The sequence below is a fragment of the Cygnus olor genome, chromosome 6 (genome assembly GCF_009769625.2).
Source record: "Cygnus olor isolate bCygOlo1 chromosome 6, bCygOlo1.pri.v2, whole genome shotgun sequence".
Taxonomy (NCBI): domain Eukaryota; kingdom Metazoa; phylum Chordata; class Aves; order Anseriformes; family Anatidae; genus Cygnus; species Cygnus olor.
Window position 1 is genome coordinate 11,830,067 of NC_049174.1, and position 17,110 is coordinate 11,847,176.

Genomic DNA, 17,110 nt, shown 5'->3' on the forward strand with positions numbered 1-17,110 from the left:
AAGTTACACAAATGCATGTCCCAAACCTGTAACAACTCAGCAGAGGCAGTCTCCTGACAAGACAGAAAGTTCAGTGAATTTGAATTGCTTCGCATATTGGTGCACTAGCACAGAAACAGAAGCAGACAAAACCTGAATATCTTGCTTAAGGAATTTACAAGGTGACACTATTGAATAGATGGTATTTTGTTCAGCTCAGGAAGGCACCATTCATGCTCAGATTTACTCCTATTGAAATAGGGTATGTTTTATCTGAAGAATTATCTCATGGAAATTATCCAATTCACCTCTTACCTTTTTTTCCAAGTTCTCCTCACAGAACCACTCTTAGAAATAGCTAAAGCATCCAACTAAAGAAATTTATTTTAAAGTAAAAAAAGAAAAAAAAAGAGAAAGAAAAAGTGGAAGTGGTTGCAAGCATATTTCAGTGAAGATCACTGTGTCAGTCAAAGAAAAAAGAAGAATTCTAGTCCAGTTAAGTTTTTGGCTTTTATCTGTTGGCTTGTTTTTTAAACCATTTAACATCTTTATCTCCCAACAAAAATATGTTGTAACTCCTTCAAACTGGATTACAAGTCATCTGTTCCAAAGCCTCCTATACTGCTAGGCTTTTTCAGCTTTGCCAGAGATTTAGACATTGTCACTTAGGGGAAATAAGCACATTTGTTATTATATAATATACAATAATTTACAGTCAGGCATAGCACATAAGCATATCAGAAACAGAACAGGTCTCTCATTCATAAAAACAAACAAACAAAACAACAGTTGAAAGGACAGAAATCTACGATATTTTTTGTAACATTTTAAATGAGAACAGTTTTCTCCACAGGTTATTAGATCTATATTACACCACATATTTAGCAATATCATAGCACTTCACCAGTGTTTTCATCAAGATGATAGCTGGTTTTGTGCTTAAACACTTCATTAATTCAGTAGGTCGGTGTTGGAGAAACCAGCTTCTAGAAAGAATACTCAGCCATGGAAGACCTGCAGGGAGTTCTTCTAGACCCTCATTTTGCTTTTCCTTAATTCATTTCTGCTTTCCCTTGTTTATTTTACACACTTCAGTCTCCTTCATTTCTCCCCTGTCTTCCGACTGGTCCCTAACCCTCATCATCAGTGTTCTTCCCCTTCCCGGTTTTACCTCTTCCAGTAAGTTCCTGCCTCCTGGATCTCAGCATAAGCACACTGATGGAGTACACTGCATTATCTTCCACTGCACAACAAACCTCACTGGCAGGCAAACAAACCTCACCCAGTACCTGATTATTCAAGGTGAAAAAGCTCAGAGAGCCCAGCATGATTAGTCACCATTAACACGGTTTGTGCACTACAGGAATTGTCATCCCGAACACATTCACTTAATGCATCGTACAAGACTTGGTATTCAACCTCTCCAGTCACCATTCATCCCACTTTCTCAGGTAATGATGATCTTTATTTCCATCAAACCTCACAACTAAAACTGCACAGAAGGCTCTCATGCTGAGAGTCCCATACAAATTTGCTCTCATACTGACCCAGCCTACCTTGGTGACTTGTAACTCTACTGCCAGCCCTTCTGAGAGGGGAGTAATTTGCGAAAAAGCAGCACGGTGCACCCACACCTCAGGACGGGTCTTACGTGCTACCCATGCCAGCACAGTGGGAAGCACAGGTCCCATATGGAGCATGTGAATGCAGTATACCAAACTATTATTAATGCGAGAAATCCATCTTCATTACTTCAATGCCAGTCCAAAATACGGTAATATTTTGTACAACTAAACAGTTGTTGGAAGAAAAATGAGAGACATAAGGTATAATTAGACTAGCACATAATCGTGTAAAAAACTTTTAGTTCAAAAGCTCCGATTTACTTTTCTATACTGTATTTAGAAACATACAAAAAATCATTTTAATTTGTGCTTCGAAGTTCTTTCAGTTACCCCTGTGGTTTGTGAGAAAAAGTCACCTTAGAAATGATTACATAGTTTATTATTGTGTAAACAAACACATCTTACTCATGTTTTCTTCATCGTCAACATCCATTGTGAAATATTTTTGCTGGTTTCTTGGCTGGCGAAGACTGCTTCTGTCTGGAAAACACAGAGAGTGGGATACTTAAGCTTTCATGTACCAACATACAAGGTAAACTGTTAGATCTCCAAAAGCAGCAGCCTGGGCACTAACTTTGCTTTGGCCTGTCCATGGCTTCTTCCTCAAGCAACAGTGGGCAGTTCAATCTTTGCACAGTATTTCCTCAGTGTGCCTATTTCTGTAAGCTGATGCACACTCTTGCAGAACTGCAAATTCTGCAATGTTTCCAATAATTTTTTTTTCATATGGTGAACTACAGTTATTATTTTATTTTAATCTGAAGGAGCGCATAAACTATTTTATCTCACTACTGGTAGTTGTTTTCTTTAAAGAACAGTTGCAGATAACTCCAAGTGTCAGCAATTTGTGTTTGATGGCAACTTTCATAATTGTTAAATGAAGCAATGCTGTTCCCACAGGGATCCAGCAATGTGTCTCAAGGTAAAAATAATGTCAAATTCACTCTGCAGGTTAACACACAGACAATTCAAGCAGGCAAGACAATGAAAATGCAGTTGTTTATCCACCATCATACTGATGAACATTTGTTTGGTTTATTTTGGCTAAATCTGGAGCCAAGATCCCTCCTTAAAATGAGCTGATACTCATCAACCAAAAGATGCAGCCCCACATCAGATGAAGGACAGAGTGGGTCATGTAATCCTCTCTCCTACCTGCAGATTTTGCCCATTTTCTTATTATTAACTGAAACGCTCGGACTACATTACATATAGGTTATCTGGCTGTGGGGAAAAAGATTTTAACTTCTTTTTTTTTGGTCATGCAGGTATTTTTGCTCATGACCTCAAGAGAGAGAAATCTAAAGGTGAATGTAAGCATCTGACATACAAAACGTTTTCTATTCAGCATTTTGTTTGAAAGAAAGCAATATTTTTATTCAAACCATAAGCACTAGTTAGGAGGTGATTGGTTGGGGGGGGCTGTGTTTTTACCTTTTTTTTTCCCCTTAAACTAATCAAGTACATAACATCTGTTGCTTTCTACGTTATTGCTCCAATCTCATAATTCCATGAGTGCTCCAATAGGGAGCACTGAATCCTAAACCATGCCAGAAATATGCAGGGACACACATTTAACAAAAGATCCATTATTACAGTTCGGAAAAAATAGCAGAGCATTAACATGCTTTACATTCTTATGCTGGAGCAGATCAAACTGTGGAAAACTAATTTGTCTTGTACTTGCCAATCTATTGAGTTCTGTGCACGTGCATTTTCTAAAGCATTCACAACGAAACACTGTGCTTTCTACGTTCTGCATTGCATCACTGTTCTTTATAATGCATTCATTTTCTACCAATTCTTTACAATAATTAAACATTCAGAAGCTACTGGAAGACAGTAGAATCCAGTACAAATGCAAAATAGTTCTGTGATAACCTAGTCACATGTAATATCTATAAAGTAATATCTATAAATAATAATAAGTAATATCTATAAAGTTTGATTCCTTTTGCTGACAATCAAATTAAACTGAGAATCAACTCCTACTTTGCAGTACATCTTTGATTTTTTTCAACATTCTTTTGTTATTTTCAATAATACCATTATTTCCCATCAGTTTCAGTCTTTTACTTTGCTTACTTTTACCACAGACAGCATCAGTTCCAATTACCTGTGGACATTCTATTTACACAGTACCTATCTTCCTAAAAATCAGCAATTACACAGATACTTTTGGGCGAGTGTTCAGAATACTCAGGATGCAGCAGAACAAGCAATACTGACTCAGCCTGAGGCTGTAATCATATATGCTGTCTTCGGTGGGAACTAGGACACTTGGTCTCACCACTCCCTCGCCAGGCCATGTCACCTCTTCATCTCTGCTGACAGCTACCGCACAGCCACGCCATGCAGCCAACCAAGAGCTGTTCGTGTCCGATCAGATGAGGGGTCTGATTCCTCACCACATGGACATAGCTAGCAGTACCAATGAAAATACCTGGATATTGTGGCTGGGAAGTAAGAAGAGAGGCATAGTGGTGTCTTAAGATGTTGTTGCCAATAAAAATAATACACTGTGAAACTAAGGGCTGAGGTTGTAGCTGGAAGGGACAGGGAGAACAGAGTGGGAAACAGCTCACCTGTGCCTTCAAGAATGTGGAAGCACTGGAAGGCATGCAGCATAGAAGACACTGCTTTGTTTCACACTACAGTATGGGCTGGTACAGTCAGTAACTGGGCATGAGCAAAGCTCACCAGTAAAAGTGAGGTGGCTTAAGTACACTCAGACTCCAGCAAAGCATGCCAGAACATGGCTCGGATCAAAATCACAGCTCTGCGAAGCTGGACTTCTGAAACCCAGCTGTCCTCAGCTCAGTTATGATTTCACTCAAGAAGGAACAGCGTTTTTGACTTTTGTCCTTCCAAACTTTTATTAGAGCAGATTCTATAACACAGTAAAACTGCGATAATAAACTCATTCATTGCCTGTAAATAACTCATTTAGAAACAGCCATTCAGAAACCTCTCAGGTCCGACAGACACAATGTCTCTGTATTCATTCATAATCAACCTTTGATAATTTTAAGTGACATCTGAGCAATGGTAAATTCCACAAAGGACTGCAATGGAACTGTGCCTTCGCACTGAACAGCGGGCATGACCGAACTCTCAGCTTTATTCCTAACAACCTGCTCTGGAGTAAGTGACACAACCAGAGTAACAGTTTTTGGGAAAACTACAAAGATGTTAATTTTGTAACAAAAGATAAGAAAAAAGGAAAAAAGTTAATTGTTGCTCAGGAATTTACAGAACTTTGAAAAAATAAGGAATAATTCACATAAATATTAGTTATCTGATTTGGGTTCAGCTAGCCCATGCATATACGGCATGTTATTTGCGCAGTATGACTTGAGAAAACCTGACCCTTGCTTGTAAGAACTGTTTTTGCTCAGATATACTGCCAAAATAAACTTGGGATTCCACTGTACTATAGTAGAGGGGATTTTTGTTTTCAACATGGAGTGCAAAAACTGAAGTCCGGCTGTTTATTAAGTGCAATCACTGTAGCCAAGTGATTCTGCCCAGTCGTACATGCTGCAGTATTTAGAATATAAGCAGTACTTCATAAAACTTTAATTTTCTAAATGCATTATAAGCCAGTCATGTCAAACAAAAATGACATCTAAACGTACACTGTATGCTAATTTAGGTGGAGTCATAGAAAAGTACAGTACACTTCAGTATTTTGAAGTCATAAATACATTTGAATACACTTATATGTTATATACAAATAATAAAAACAATAACAAATAATATAAATATAATAATTAAAAATAAATTACATACCATATACTTATATTATAAATATATTTTATGTTACATAATTATGAAGTATTTATATCATAATTTATTCAATGAAATTTATCTTCCTACTGTTTGAATATTCTGTATTTTTATTATATGAAAAGAAGTTTTGAAGGACCTTTCTTGATTTTTTGAAGGACAGCTTTCTTGATTTATCCTCATCACTGAAGAAAAACTACAGACACCTTGAAAGGAAAATTTAATGGCTATCCAATTATATGTTAACAGAGAATGGCATATATAATCGTTAAATGTCATGAAAAAAAAACACACCAACAAATCCCAACAGATGAAACAAAAACGGTATTAGAAGATAGTAAAAGGCAGAAAGCTGCAACTTCAGAGAAGTTCTGTATTTTTTAAAAAGTACTTTACTTCCAAGCTCCAAAAGCTAAGGGAAATAAAAGATTGGAAGATCCCAAACGATTCTGTTCAAAATATTTCTTTTGATCTGTAAATCCAAGCAGAAAACATTGAAGTTGCACTCAGTAACGAAGGTTCAAACCTCACTGGAAAACCTTTGCATGTTTTCATTTATAACCTGCCCCCTAGTACTTGGTTTTGACAATACAGCAATTAAAACACTAACTTTTCGCTCCGACCGCTTCTTACGCCTCCTTTTACAGCGACGCCCGACCGTGCTGAGGGAAGTTCCCATGCTGAGAGCCCTGGGTAAAAGCGATGCCATGCACAGTCCCCAGCCAGCCCAGGTCACAGCCTGCTCAGTCCCTCTCCTCTAAATATACAGTGACATTTCAGTGTTACAAGAGCCACAAGGAGCATCACCTCTGCCGACTACATGCAGTCTTCACCTATGCCAGGTCCCTTCCCCAAGCAGAGCGCTGCAGCTTGCTCCTGTCAGCCGCAAGAGGCACATGTGACAATTAACCCTTGGGGACAGCTTGGCAGTGAGAGGGGCGAGGACAGACCACAGTCTTCAGATGACAGTATCAAAGACAACCCCACGAGTCTTCTTTCATCATTACTGGGTATGGAAAAGGAAATTTATTTTTGCTTATTTTACTATTAAAAAGAGGAGGGCAATTCTTTGGCTTGGATCCAGCCTTACGTGTATTCTCAGAAACAGGGAGATGTAAGAAAGAAGTTTATGCACCCTGGCTGCATAAAACAAAGATGCCTTCAGCATCCTTGATAATTGTTTCACACTTTCTTAGTTATATATTTCATATATTGCCTAGAAACACACCAAATACATTTGTGAATAACACAAATCAACAAATCTCAAACAGGAATGTTTCAGTGACATTTTTCATACAGCTTTTCTTATCCCAGGTTTTGCTAACAGACTTACCAATGTCAACATTCACTGTGTCATTTTCCAGCCTTTTTATAAACAGAAAAGCAACATGTGCCCTTATGTGATAACATGGTACTATCCTGTTTCAATTTCATTGAAATTTTCCATTTCAGTCCTGAAATAGAAATGTGGGTCCTGGGGAACAAGAGCAGGGATTGAAGGCGAAAACTATCCTTTAATCTTGCCCATAGATTAAACCTTACAGGACAGGAAACATTTACTGTGAGGAGATGGGGCCCCATGAATTGCAGGATGACTGACCAGAGGGGTGCCAGCTCCGCAGACTTCTTGAGCATGTTACTAGTGTGAAGTGGCTTCTCTGACAGATCACTCCCACCTCCTCTCATAGACCTTCAGTGCATCAGGCTTTGGCTCTTTGGAACTGCATCAGGCTTTGTGCATCATGCATTTTTCAGTGCCTCAGGCTTTGGCTCTTTGGAAGACAGAAAACAGTCAAATCTGGATAAACTCTGGTAGATGACTGATTTGAACCATTGTATTGTATTTTGACAGCTAGCCAGGCTTACATTTTTGGAAAATGTATCACCCCTGGCATCTTAAATTAGGCATACTTCACTAACCAAAACCAACATATCCCAGCTCGCCACTGAAACTGAGCTGACCTGCTATCAAGATCCACCTCTCCACCTGCTCCCTCTACTGCTACTTGTTCTCTAGGTGTCAGGAAGCAGCTTTTCTATCGCCTGTTTGTGACGGAAAGCTTCTGAGGCTGACTTGACGTGATTTCTGCAGGAAGCCTAAGTGCTAAGGGCTACAAACTCTCACTCACTTCAGAGGAGTTCAAGTTCTACTTCAGCATCTAAGTTAATGGACAGTTGCACTGATTGAAGAAATACTGCACGGCCCATTCACGTTCAGTTTGCACAATTTAAAAAGAACTTATTGTGGTGAAACAAGCCACCAACTCCATGGCTTGCTATCACGTGTTCACTGGTTAAGAGCACAGTTGGAACTGAATCTCATCACCATTTAATACCAGTTTCCCAAAACGGCCTCCCTGGGACAATGAGGCTTGATCTTCCCCTACAGGAGGTCAAATGTCTTCTGGTTCCAGCATCTCTGCTCCTTTCTTTACTAAGCACCATACGCTTGGGCCCACAGACCAGCGCATGCTCTGGATTAATATAGCAACACTTCCCCCTTCATGTAAAAAACAGAAATAGTTTCATTTGAAAGTGACAACAGTCTGGCATTGGGGCCTGGAATGCTACATCCCAACAGGTCTGCATGGTCATGGTGAGATTACGGTGGACATCAAGGAAACCAATACGAAGCCCGCTGCTTCAATGTCAGCACAAGCACTGCCTGCACTTCAAAAAAGCACTTTTCATCTGAACAGACATCATTTAAGCCTGAATGTAACAGTTCTGTACCTTGCTAATTAACAGTTTCAGGCCAAGTTTGACATTTCAGTTCACATTAGATGTGTGTGACAGGGAAAGGACAAGATCTCCATGTCCATGAAGGAGAAGCTCCATTGATACACACAGGGAGAGAAAGGGAAAAAACACTCCTCAGGAAAACGGAATTGTACATTTCAGGAAATGTATTACCTGAAAAGTTTCCATGCACCAGCAAAAAAAGAATAAAAAATCAGTGCAAGTCTCATTTACTTATAGATTTGCCACTATTATCATCTTATGCTCTTTGAAGAAATGTCTGCACGCTGTATTTTGCAAGCATTATTAGTGTCTTCTCTCTACATGCAATTTGTGTATTTTTCAAGCACTAGGATGACATCATAAACCAACAGCAAGATTTCTTTCAGTTCGATTCTGTAGCAAGAATAAATATAAACTAGCAGTAACTGCTAGGATTTGCTATAGGCTAATTACAGCATAAGCATTTGCTTTTCACAGCAAACACATTGAACACAAAGCTTCTGGCTGCACACCAGAAATTCCAAGCAGCTTTGACACCATATCCCTCAGAGCTTGCAGTTCAGTTCCTCAGATTATTAAATCTGCTCAAACAGCACCACCTGCTGCTACACTACATACATAATTGATTTTACATCTAATATTCCATTGACCAAGAAAGCCTGGAGCTCAGCTCAAAATTAGAAATAACTTACGATGTTTGCAGATTTATTTTAAACTATTTTTGTACGTCTATTTATTACGAAGTTTAGTTTTTAGCTATCATCAGCTATCCTTATGGGCTTTTCTTCAAGGGCTAAATGTTTCATTTTTTACATTATTTCTGAAAGATTCCTTAAATACCTATGAATGTCAGAAACGCATTTAAGATGTGCAAAATTTCCAAGGAAAAAGTGGTAGCCATTCTGAGAATAAAACCCAGCAGCCTAGATCTCTCATTAAGTAGCATATACATTTCTGTCATAATTTAGAAGATTACAGTTGCAGCTACCAATTAACCCAATAGTTAATTGGAAAAGAGATCTAAAATAGTTTTAAAGCAAGTTTAAAAAGTCCCAAAGATCTTGATGCTATTAAAAAAAGTCAAGCAAGTATCGTGAGACTTGCTTACAGGCTTAAGCCTGCTTGTAAGCTTACCAGGCTCACGTACTGGACATATTTCTTCCTTTCCCAATTACAATCAGTTATCAAAATCAGATCAAATACTCAAAAAACTCTCAAGTCCTACATGTCAGCTTTTTATATTTATTTTATTAAGATGGACTGGATACAAATTTTAGGTCGAATAGGTAAGTACTTTTTTGTAACATCAACTTGACATAGTTAGATATTTCTCAACAATATTTTCCTCTATTTTCAAATTGTTCTGATCCAATGTTCTTGAAATTGCTTATTGTACAAACATAAAATTTTAAGATATGAACAATTGTCAATACATTCAGATGAATTATCTCTAATATGTATGCATTAGTCAGCGTACAAAGAATCTTGCGATGTATTTATAAATATGCTCTGCTTACCTTTTTAGCTACTACTGACACATGCTGATTCTGCAACCTGCAAAAAAAAGAAAACACATATAGTATTTTTATCTTTCACAGATGGTAAGTCCTGACCTTAAAAGGGACAAATTTCTGATTTGTGAGACTAAGCAGTACATACTGCATATTAACGGTAATAAACAGTACATCGGTAGCAGAGCAAAATCCCTTGTAAACCCAGCAAAGGGAAGAGAAGAAACTATTCTGGATATTCCTGGTTGGGGAAAAATAAAAAAAATAAGAAAAGACTGAAAACGCCTAGCATTTAAATCAAGAAATGTTCAGAAACCACAGGTAGAAGCAGCTGTTTAGCAGAATCCAATCTGGAATCTCTGCATCTTCTTGAAGAAGATGTCAGCAAAAAAATTGGCCAATAATGGTTTAAAACTAAAATCAACTTCTGTGTTACCACAACCAATATATCCTGCAAGCAAATCTCAAGTTGCCTTCTTAATTGATTTTTTTTTTAACTTAAACCTTAATTTTTATTTATAGTGGTTGATTTTAACCCATATAAGCACCACCTCACATTGCACTCCCCTTTTCAAACACCATTTTCTTGATACATTGTCTTGCATTCTCCTAAAGTCCCTGCAAAACTTCAAAGTCCCTCAGCTAGCAGCACTGGAAACAAAAGGCTGATGTAGAATAAGAAAGATATATGATAACAGAAAAGACTAACTCTGCAAGAAACTTTCTTTGATTTACACACACACACAACATTCCTGCTCAATCAGGAACAGAATAATTTTGCTATTACAGATAAACTTCTAGTTATAAAAAAAAAAATAAAAATCTGTGAATTTAGCAACGTGAAGATACATTATTCTAAAATGATCCTGATGTTCAGCAAATTAAAGAAGTGATTTCCAAAGAAATAAAGTATTTCAGTCAAGCGGTGATGTTCTGTGAAAACACTTGCAGTTCAGTAGTTGTTTGGGGGGGTGGAATGGGACACACTTACAGCAGTGGATATATATTGTACCAGGTAAAAGATTTTGGTATTTGCACCTTGAAAGACAAAATTCCCTGCTATTACACTACCCACAAGAGGGTGCTGGCACTCTACAAAGTCTTTCTCTAAGCAAACTTAATTCAAGTTATACAGCACACATATATACAGCAATGGGCACAACAAACTTATGAACGCATACATTATATATTGAACTGTTTTGGTTCAGTTAGACAAGAAAGGTTCTGATACAATATTTAAAGTTCCAATACTGGAAGACTGCATTAATTCAATCTTTTTTTTTTTTTTCCAAAGACACTTCAGTTTCCCAAAAGTGCATGGTGGCATTTTTCAGTAACACCACCAATCCAGAAAAACACAACAATAATATTTTGGACTTACCATAAAGTACTAAAAACGTTCGGAAAGCTCAATGCAGTGTCAACTGGAGTCAGTTTCCCAGACTGTAACAGGCTATACTCAAACACACCAAATTGTAAATCGCCATACTGTGGACACTGCACCTACATATCCTTTGATATTTTCCCAACCTAGTAGCCCACAGTAATAGTCCAACCTAATAGTCCACAACAAAAACTCTTTCATTTGGAACACACGTAATATGCGCTATAAACCATGAAATTCCATTATTTGGGGCAAATATCCACTGAAAATATATTTTTCTTAAGTTTCTGATAGCTCTCATTCTACATAAGCATTGTTTTAAATAAAATGATAATTAAAAATTAGACAAAAGTTGTTGTTGCTGTTGTTAAAAACAACACTATACTTTAAACTCAAACAGGCCACCATTTGAACCTGGGTTTTCAAAGCTGGCAGAGCCATGTGCTCAGACACCTGCTCAGGGCTCTGGGTGCATTCACTCAGCAAAGGATGGCTCTGCTTTGAGGTTTTATGGCTCCCACAACAAAGTCAGCAGCACAAAAGGCACCTGAAGGTCAGCATCCAGTGCAAATCCTGCAGCCCTGCACAAACCCACCTCTGCTGGTAAGACAGAGCTTCACTGCTGCAGGACTGTAAGTAGTAAAGACCAGAAGAAGGAAAAACAAGACTTGGAATACCTTAAACCAGTAAACACACTAAATGGGAAAGAGAGGAAAATACCCCTCAGTTATAAAAGCTATGAGCAAACCTCTAATCTTCCACATTTCCTACCTGGTTCTGCCTGGTGGCAGCTGGATACTTCAGGGCTTGCTCAGGTCATAATGTGTTTCTCTGACACCTTTTACAGGCAGAGCCTCATATTTGCGTGCCAGAAGGGCTCCTCTGAGCAGCATCTCTACACTGCTACTGCCCAAAAAGCAGTCAGCAAATTCTTAGTCCCTTACTAAGTCCCTTCTTAGTCAGGAAAAAGGCCCTGAAGACAGATGCTATCATCTGCTTCCTTCACAGAAACAAGATTGTCATTTTCATAAAAGTCTATCCTACTGAGACAGACAGCGGTAAAATACTTGGAAGAAACAGCCTAAGAAGAGCTCTTTTTCACCATGTGGCTGGAATAACAACTAAAAAGCAAAGCAAATACAAATAAGGCTAGGCATAGCATTGAAGCAGCACTCGACACAGCTCTATTTGGCTATCAAAACACTACTATACCCAAGACTTGTGGTACTTTCAGTCACGTTCAGCTTCTCAAAGATGAACAGGTTTTCAGAGAAACCACACAGACGAAAGAGCTAAGAAAAGTGCTTTACCCAGTTTGCATCCCCACCACCTCCTCCATCCAGTCAAACTCAATTTCAATTATCACTACCAAACTCTCCAGTCACTGAAAACTGTACAAAAAGATAGAAATCAAGAGACTTCCAAACAGCTTCATGTCTAAAACAAAGAAGACCTAGTGGGTTTATTCACAGAAGAGTTGCGAGACACACCCAATACAATTTCCCCCAGTGCAAAGAATATTTGAAACTCATTTGAAGAACACATCATGCTGGGGATTTATGATTTTTTACAGCTCAACTGAAAATGTTTCAAGGCTTTAACCATACAATAAGAATCAAATCAGAGATCTGATAACCATAACTTCATTCCACACGCTGCATCTCACATCTGTGAAACACCTCTAACTGCCAGGCCTATTAAAATTTCCTTAGCAGAGAGGTACTGAGAAGCACATCCAGCTAAAATTCTGAGCTCTTCACTGGTCAACAGATAGTCCTACGTCTTTGATAAAGGAGAAAGAATTTATGTCTCTTCTTAAGCAATAAAGATCTCCTTCCTCGAGGGCAATTAAGGACTACCTGGCTGAGTACGTGTAAGAGTTCCTGTAACTCCAGTGCTACCACTACCAGCTATTAGTGCCCCCTTCTTAGCTCATTTGCTGTAAGATGAAACCCTGTCGATGCACCTGTGTTAAGTTTCAGCATTGCTGACTTTGACACTGAGCTCTCTCTCCACTTGCTCAGCTGAAAGGTAAGTGGAGAACAGGTGGCGCTGGGAGAACACCAAGAGGATGCACTCAGGTAACCCACAAAGAACAGCACTGCATGACATGAAACACGGCTCTGCCATTTAGAGAAAAACATGTAAAGAGCCTCTAACCATGCTGGATGCATCTAAGTGAAATAAAAGTAAAAATGGTTCCTGCCTCCAGGCCAGCCCAGTTTTCCCATCAGTTTATCTAACCTCGTTAGCGTTGCTAGTTGTTCAGCTCAGGTTTCTTGGGGGAGGTGAGGTTCTGTGACTGCAGAAGGTGCCAGGATGGCCCCTGACACAAGGAGAAGAGCGTGCATGGGGTGGTGCCACTGATACAGCACTACTCTCCAGTAGCAGCTGGTAAGCTGCTTATAGAGCTTGTTCTTCCTTCCAGGGCAGTGGAGACCTGTGAAACTGGAAGATGAGCGTCCTGTACATCACACAGAAAATAGTTTCTGTTAACTTTTGTGACAAAAAGCCCACCCGTACAACTGCAAAGGAGCACAGAGAGACAAGCCCGAATTAAACACAAAATTACAGGCTGAGGAAAAGGGACAACCTGTACAGGCCCCTCCATGGGGAGCCCCAGGGTCAAGGTGTGACATACATCAGAGAAGCCAAAGGGAATGGCAATCTTCCACTGTGCATATGCACTAAACATTCATATTCCACTCCAGTATCTTAAAAATAATAATAATATGCTGTATTTTAAATTTGCAAAATAGTAGAAGTGCAAATTCGGCTCTGCATCATTTTGTGGAAGAAAAAGGATGGCCAATTACATAGATCTCTTAAATACCCTTGCACAAAGGGCAGGAGACTCCTACCTCCAGAAAAAAATAACTAATTGTAAGAACCACTAAAATGCAAGGTGGATGTCTGGAGACACTCACCACCAGCCAAATGAACAGACAGGACAAAAAGCACTAGTTCCAATCTTTAAGTATTTACTTTCCTATTTGAAAAGCACAAGTAAGCTGCATAGGCATCTCAACTGCACACTTTCACATGAAAAAAAAATCACAGGTATGTTAAATCTGGCATCATCTGTTATCAAATTTTAATGTTGGTTCAGGAAATAACACTGCTTAGAGGCAGAAAGCAAGTTGTACTCCTCAGCTCATTTTTGCTCAGTTTCCATCCTGACTCAAGTTGCGTCAAGAAGTTTCTCACAGAGAGGTCAAAAAAGAAACTCAAAGGATGATACATTTTTCATGCGGACACAGACACTGTTTCTTCTATCTAGTTTACACCCTTCTTATCACCACAAGAGCTAGTCTATTAAAACAGAATTACACCAGCCTTTCAACACCCGATTAAGGCAAACAAGAAACCTTTATTCCTGCCTGAACTGTTCAGGCATTCCTCCGCTTGGACACAAGCAAGTGCAAGCACACATGAGCTGCTAAGCAAATGCAGCTGACTGGGATTGTTCATTTGTCGATTTCTAGAATTTGTCCGCATTTTTAAACACCATTTTCTTCTTCAACTAGGAATAAAGAAGGAACTTTTCCCACTTCAAACTGCCATCACCAGTTTCCAAAGGGAGGTAAAACAGAGCATGCCTCCAGTTTGAGACAAACTGTGAGTAACTACCAGGGCTTTGGTCCCACTCTTCATCTTCTCCCACTGTTCCCAGGAAAGAGATGTTTTCATGGCAGATCTTGCTACTATAGCATTAGCCTGGAATTAAACATGTGACATGTTTTTTCATAAACCAATTGGCCAAGAATCTGACTTAAACTACACACGCAGTTCAATAACACAGCTACAAAACTGGATTTATCTCTGGAAATACTTTTTCCATCAAAAAGGCAAGAAATCATTTGACATCTATGATGATACCCTACCTTAGTTTATCGGACAGAATTAATGAAATAATATCCCATATCCAAACTGCAACCATATACCCCTTTTAAATCGATCATTTAAAAATCTAAAATAGGTTAGGAAAGGCTAGCAACCACTCATCATCAGAAAAACATACTGTTTAGGAAAAAGTATAGTTCACGCACATAACAAATCTGAAATTAAAAAATACAGTGTTCCATTGTGCAATAGCTATCTGCTCTAGCACTATGCTCTTTTATATTTATACACACATACATATTTTTTTTTCCAGTCCTGTCAAATACATCTGCTTCCCTTGGCATAAAGCAAACTTTTTTTTTGGGGGGGAAGCATATGCAGAAAAAGTATCAGTTTGCAAGACACTGAAGTGAAAAGCTATGAAAATTCTACAGCTATTAAACAACAAGAACTGTGTTAGCACCCACAGGAACAAAAAGGATGCTACTCCATGAAACAATATCCAAGCCATCAAGTATGACTGCTTTTGCTGCAGGTATCAAATAGGATTGTGTTCAGCATTTATTCTGGAATACTCAAAGATTCTAAACTGTTCTTGCAAAACTACAGATGCAGATTATTTTTTCAACCATTCTCTCACCAAAAAATGGTTTCACATATTCTTAGAATGTCAGTAAGGAACTTTTCTTTTCTTAGTTTTGTGGTTCCTACATTTTAAAACTTATAATGTGTTGATGTATTAGTTATTTATGACAGCCTAACTCCTTAATATAAAATTTCAATTTCCGAAGTTACATTATTGCAAAATCAAAGATTTTAATGTTACTTCTCCTTTCTACAAGAACACATCCTATTTATAAGAATGGCTACCTCAGAAAAGAATGCAACTGAAGCCAAAGGAATTATTCATGTGTGCAAAACATCTTCAAGGGAATCTAGGCTTTAATCTTTTTTTTTTTGTGATTTCACTACAGCTAATGTTTAAACATTGGTATTACTCATTTAGCTGTTTTAAACATTAGTCAAACTGAAACGGTACAATAGTACAATCTCAAGACTAAGCAGCAAATTTGGAAATACAAAGGAATTCAAAAAATCAATCGAAAATAATTTCTCTGTTCCTACCAGCATCTTGGAGACAACAGCTACACGAAAACATTAGTCTGGACTACAGACTGAGAACAACTTAGGCTAGAGGACAAGCAGGGTTGGGACAACCCACCCATGCCAGGTGCACCAACTCATTCTCGTGCTGGAAGACATCCCATCAGGACAAGGACATTCCTTAACCAACTGAGAAAGGTGATGGAAGTTGCTGTCCCTGCTACAGTGAGCGCCTGGGGGTTTCTGCTTAACGCATCCTGAAAAAAAAAAAAAGCTATAAAACTTCTTGTATTACTTATTTTCAACACATAGTAGAGGAGCGCAAATCATTCATCACTTGAACAACATTCGTATCTTTAGGACTTCAGAACAAGACAGACTTATTTTTGTTCTTACTTCCTCCATAAGGAAGAGAGAGGATTCGCGTGAGCTACAGGGACTGTAACATCATAAAAATGCCTCAGAAATCAATGTTTAGAGAAAGGATGCAAAATATTCATCACTTAGTTTAACAGTGTTCAAAAGTACCAGACTACATCCTGCACTGAGGATGCACGAATATCTTCTCTAGCCCCTGTCTCAAGAGACCAGGAAGCTAACCGTGGGAAGTCAGTCCCTGCAGAATCCAAATAAAGTTTACTACCACAAAGTTTGCTAGTCACAAAGGTACATTTCTCCTTTCCACTGTGTTCTCGGTGCTTCAGGACTGCTGTAACAACATATCTTATTCACAGGCTTCTGCTTTTAAATGCAGAACACAATGGCCTTTTGCTGTACTGAAAGGGAGGTTTCATGTAAAGATCAGGCCTTTGATAATGCTGGAGAATTAACCATTTACAAAACACTAGCTTAAATATGTTTTTAAACAATTTCTTATTTCCACTTCCACTTTAATTCATGACTAAGGATTGGTGCTCCTCCAGTCCTTCGTGCTGGGAGCAGACAGTGGAGATCTGATCACAGAGGCGTATGGTTTCTCCCAAAACGGTGTTCCCACATCCGCCCCGCAGACAGCTGATCTTCGCTGTCTGGCAGAAAAGCAAACCACTGCCATCAGCTCCTTCCAGTGCTGCTTGCTCTCAAATGCTGTTGCAAAGCATGCTATGTAAGAGACAGCTGCTGGGGAAACTGGA

At 38.7% G+C, this 17,110-nt stretch overlaps 1 protein-coding gene across 5 annotated transcripts in view; it reads right to left on the bottom strand.

The window, feature by feature from the left end:
- The window catches only part of ADARB1 (adenosine deaminase RNA specific B1), a 76,271-nt gene that overhangs the window by 42,553 nt on the left and 16,608 nt on the right, over nucleotides 1–17,110 (bottom strand). For 2 of the 5 annotated variants that reach the window (XM_040561759.1, XM_040561758.1), the window contains exons 2-3: nucleotides 9,653–9,689; nucleotides 2,010–2,084 (exon numbers count right to left, since the gene is read on the bottom strand). In XM_040561759.1, coding sequence (XP_040417693.1) covers nucleotides 2,010–2,037 — 28 coding nt within the window. In that variant the 5' untranslated portion in view covers nucleotides 2,038–2,084; nucleotides 9,653–9,689. Of the gene's footprint in view, nucleotides 1–2,009; nucleotides 2,085–9,652; nucleotides 9,690–13,274; nucleotides 13,293–16,095; nucleotides 16,113–17,110 lie in introns of those variants that run through there. The other 3 variants (XM_040561760.1, XM_040561761.1, XM_040561762.1) reach the window with 3 other exon arrangements.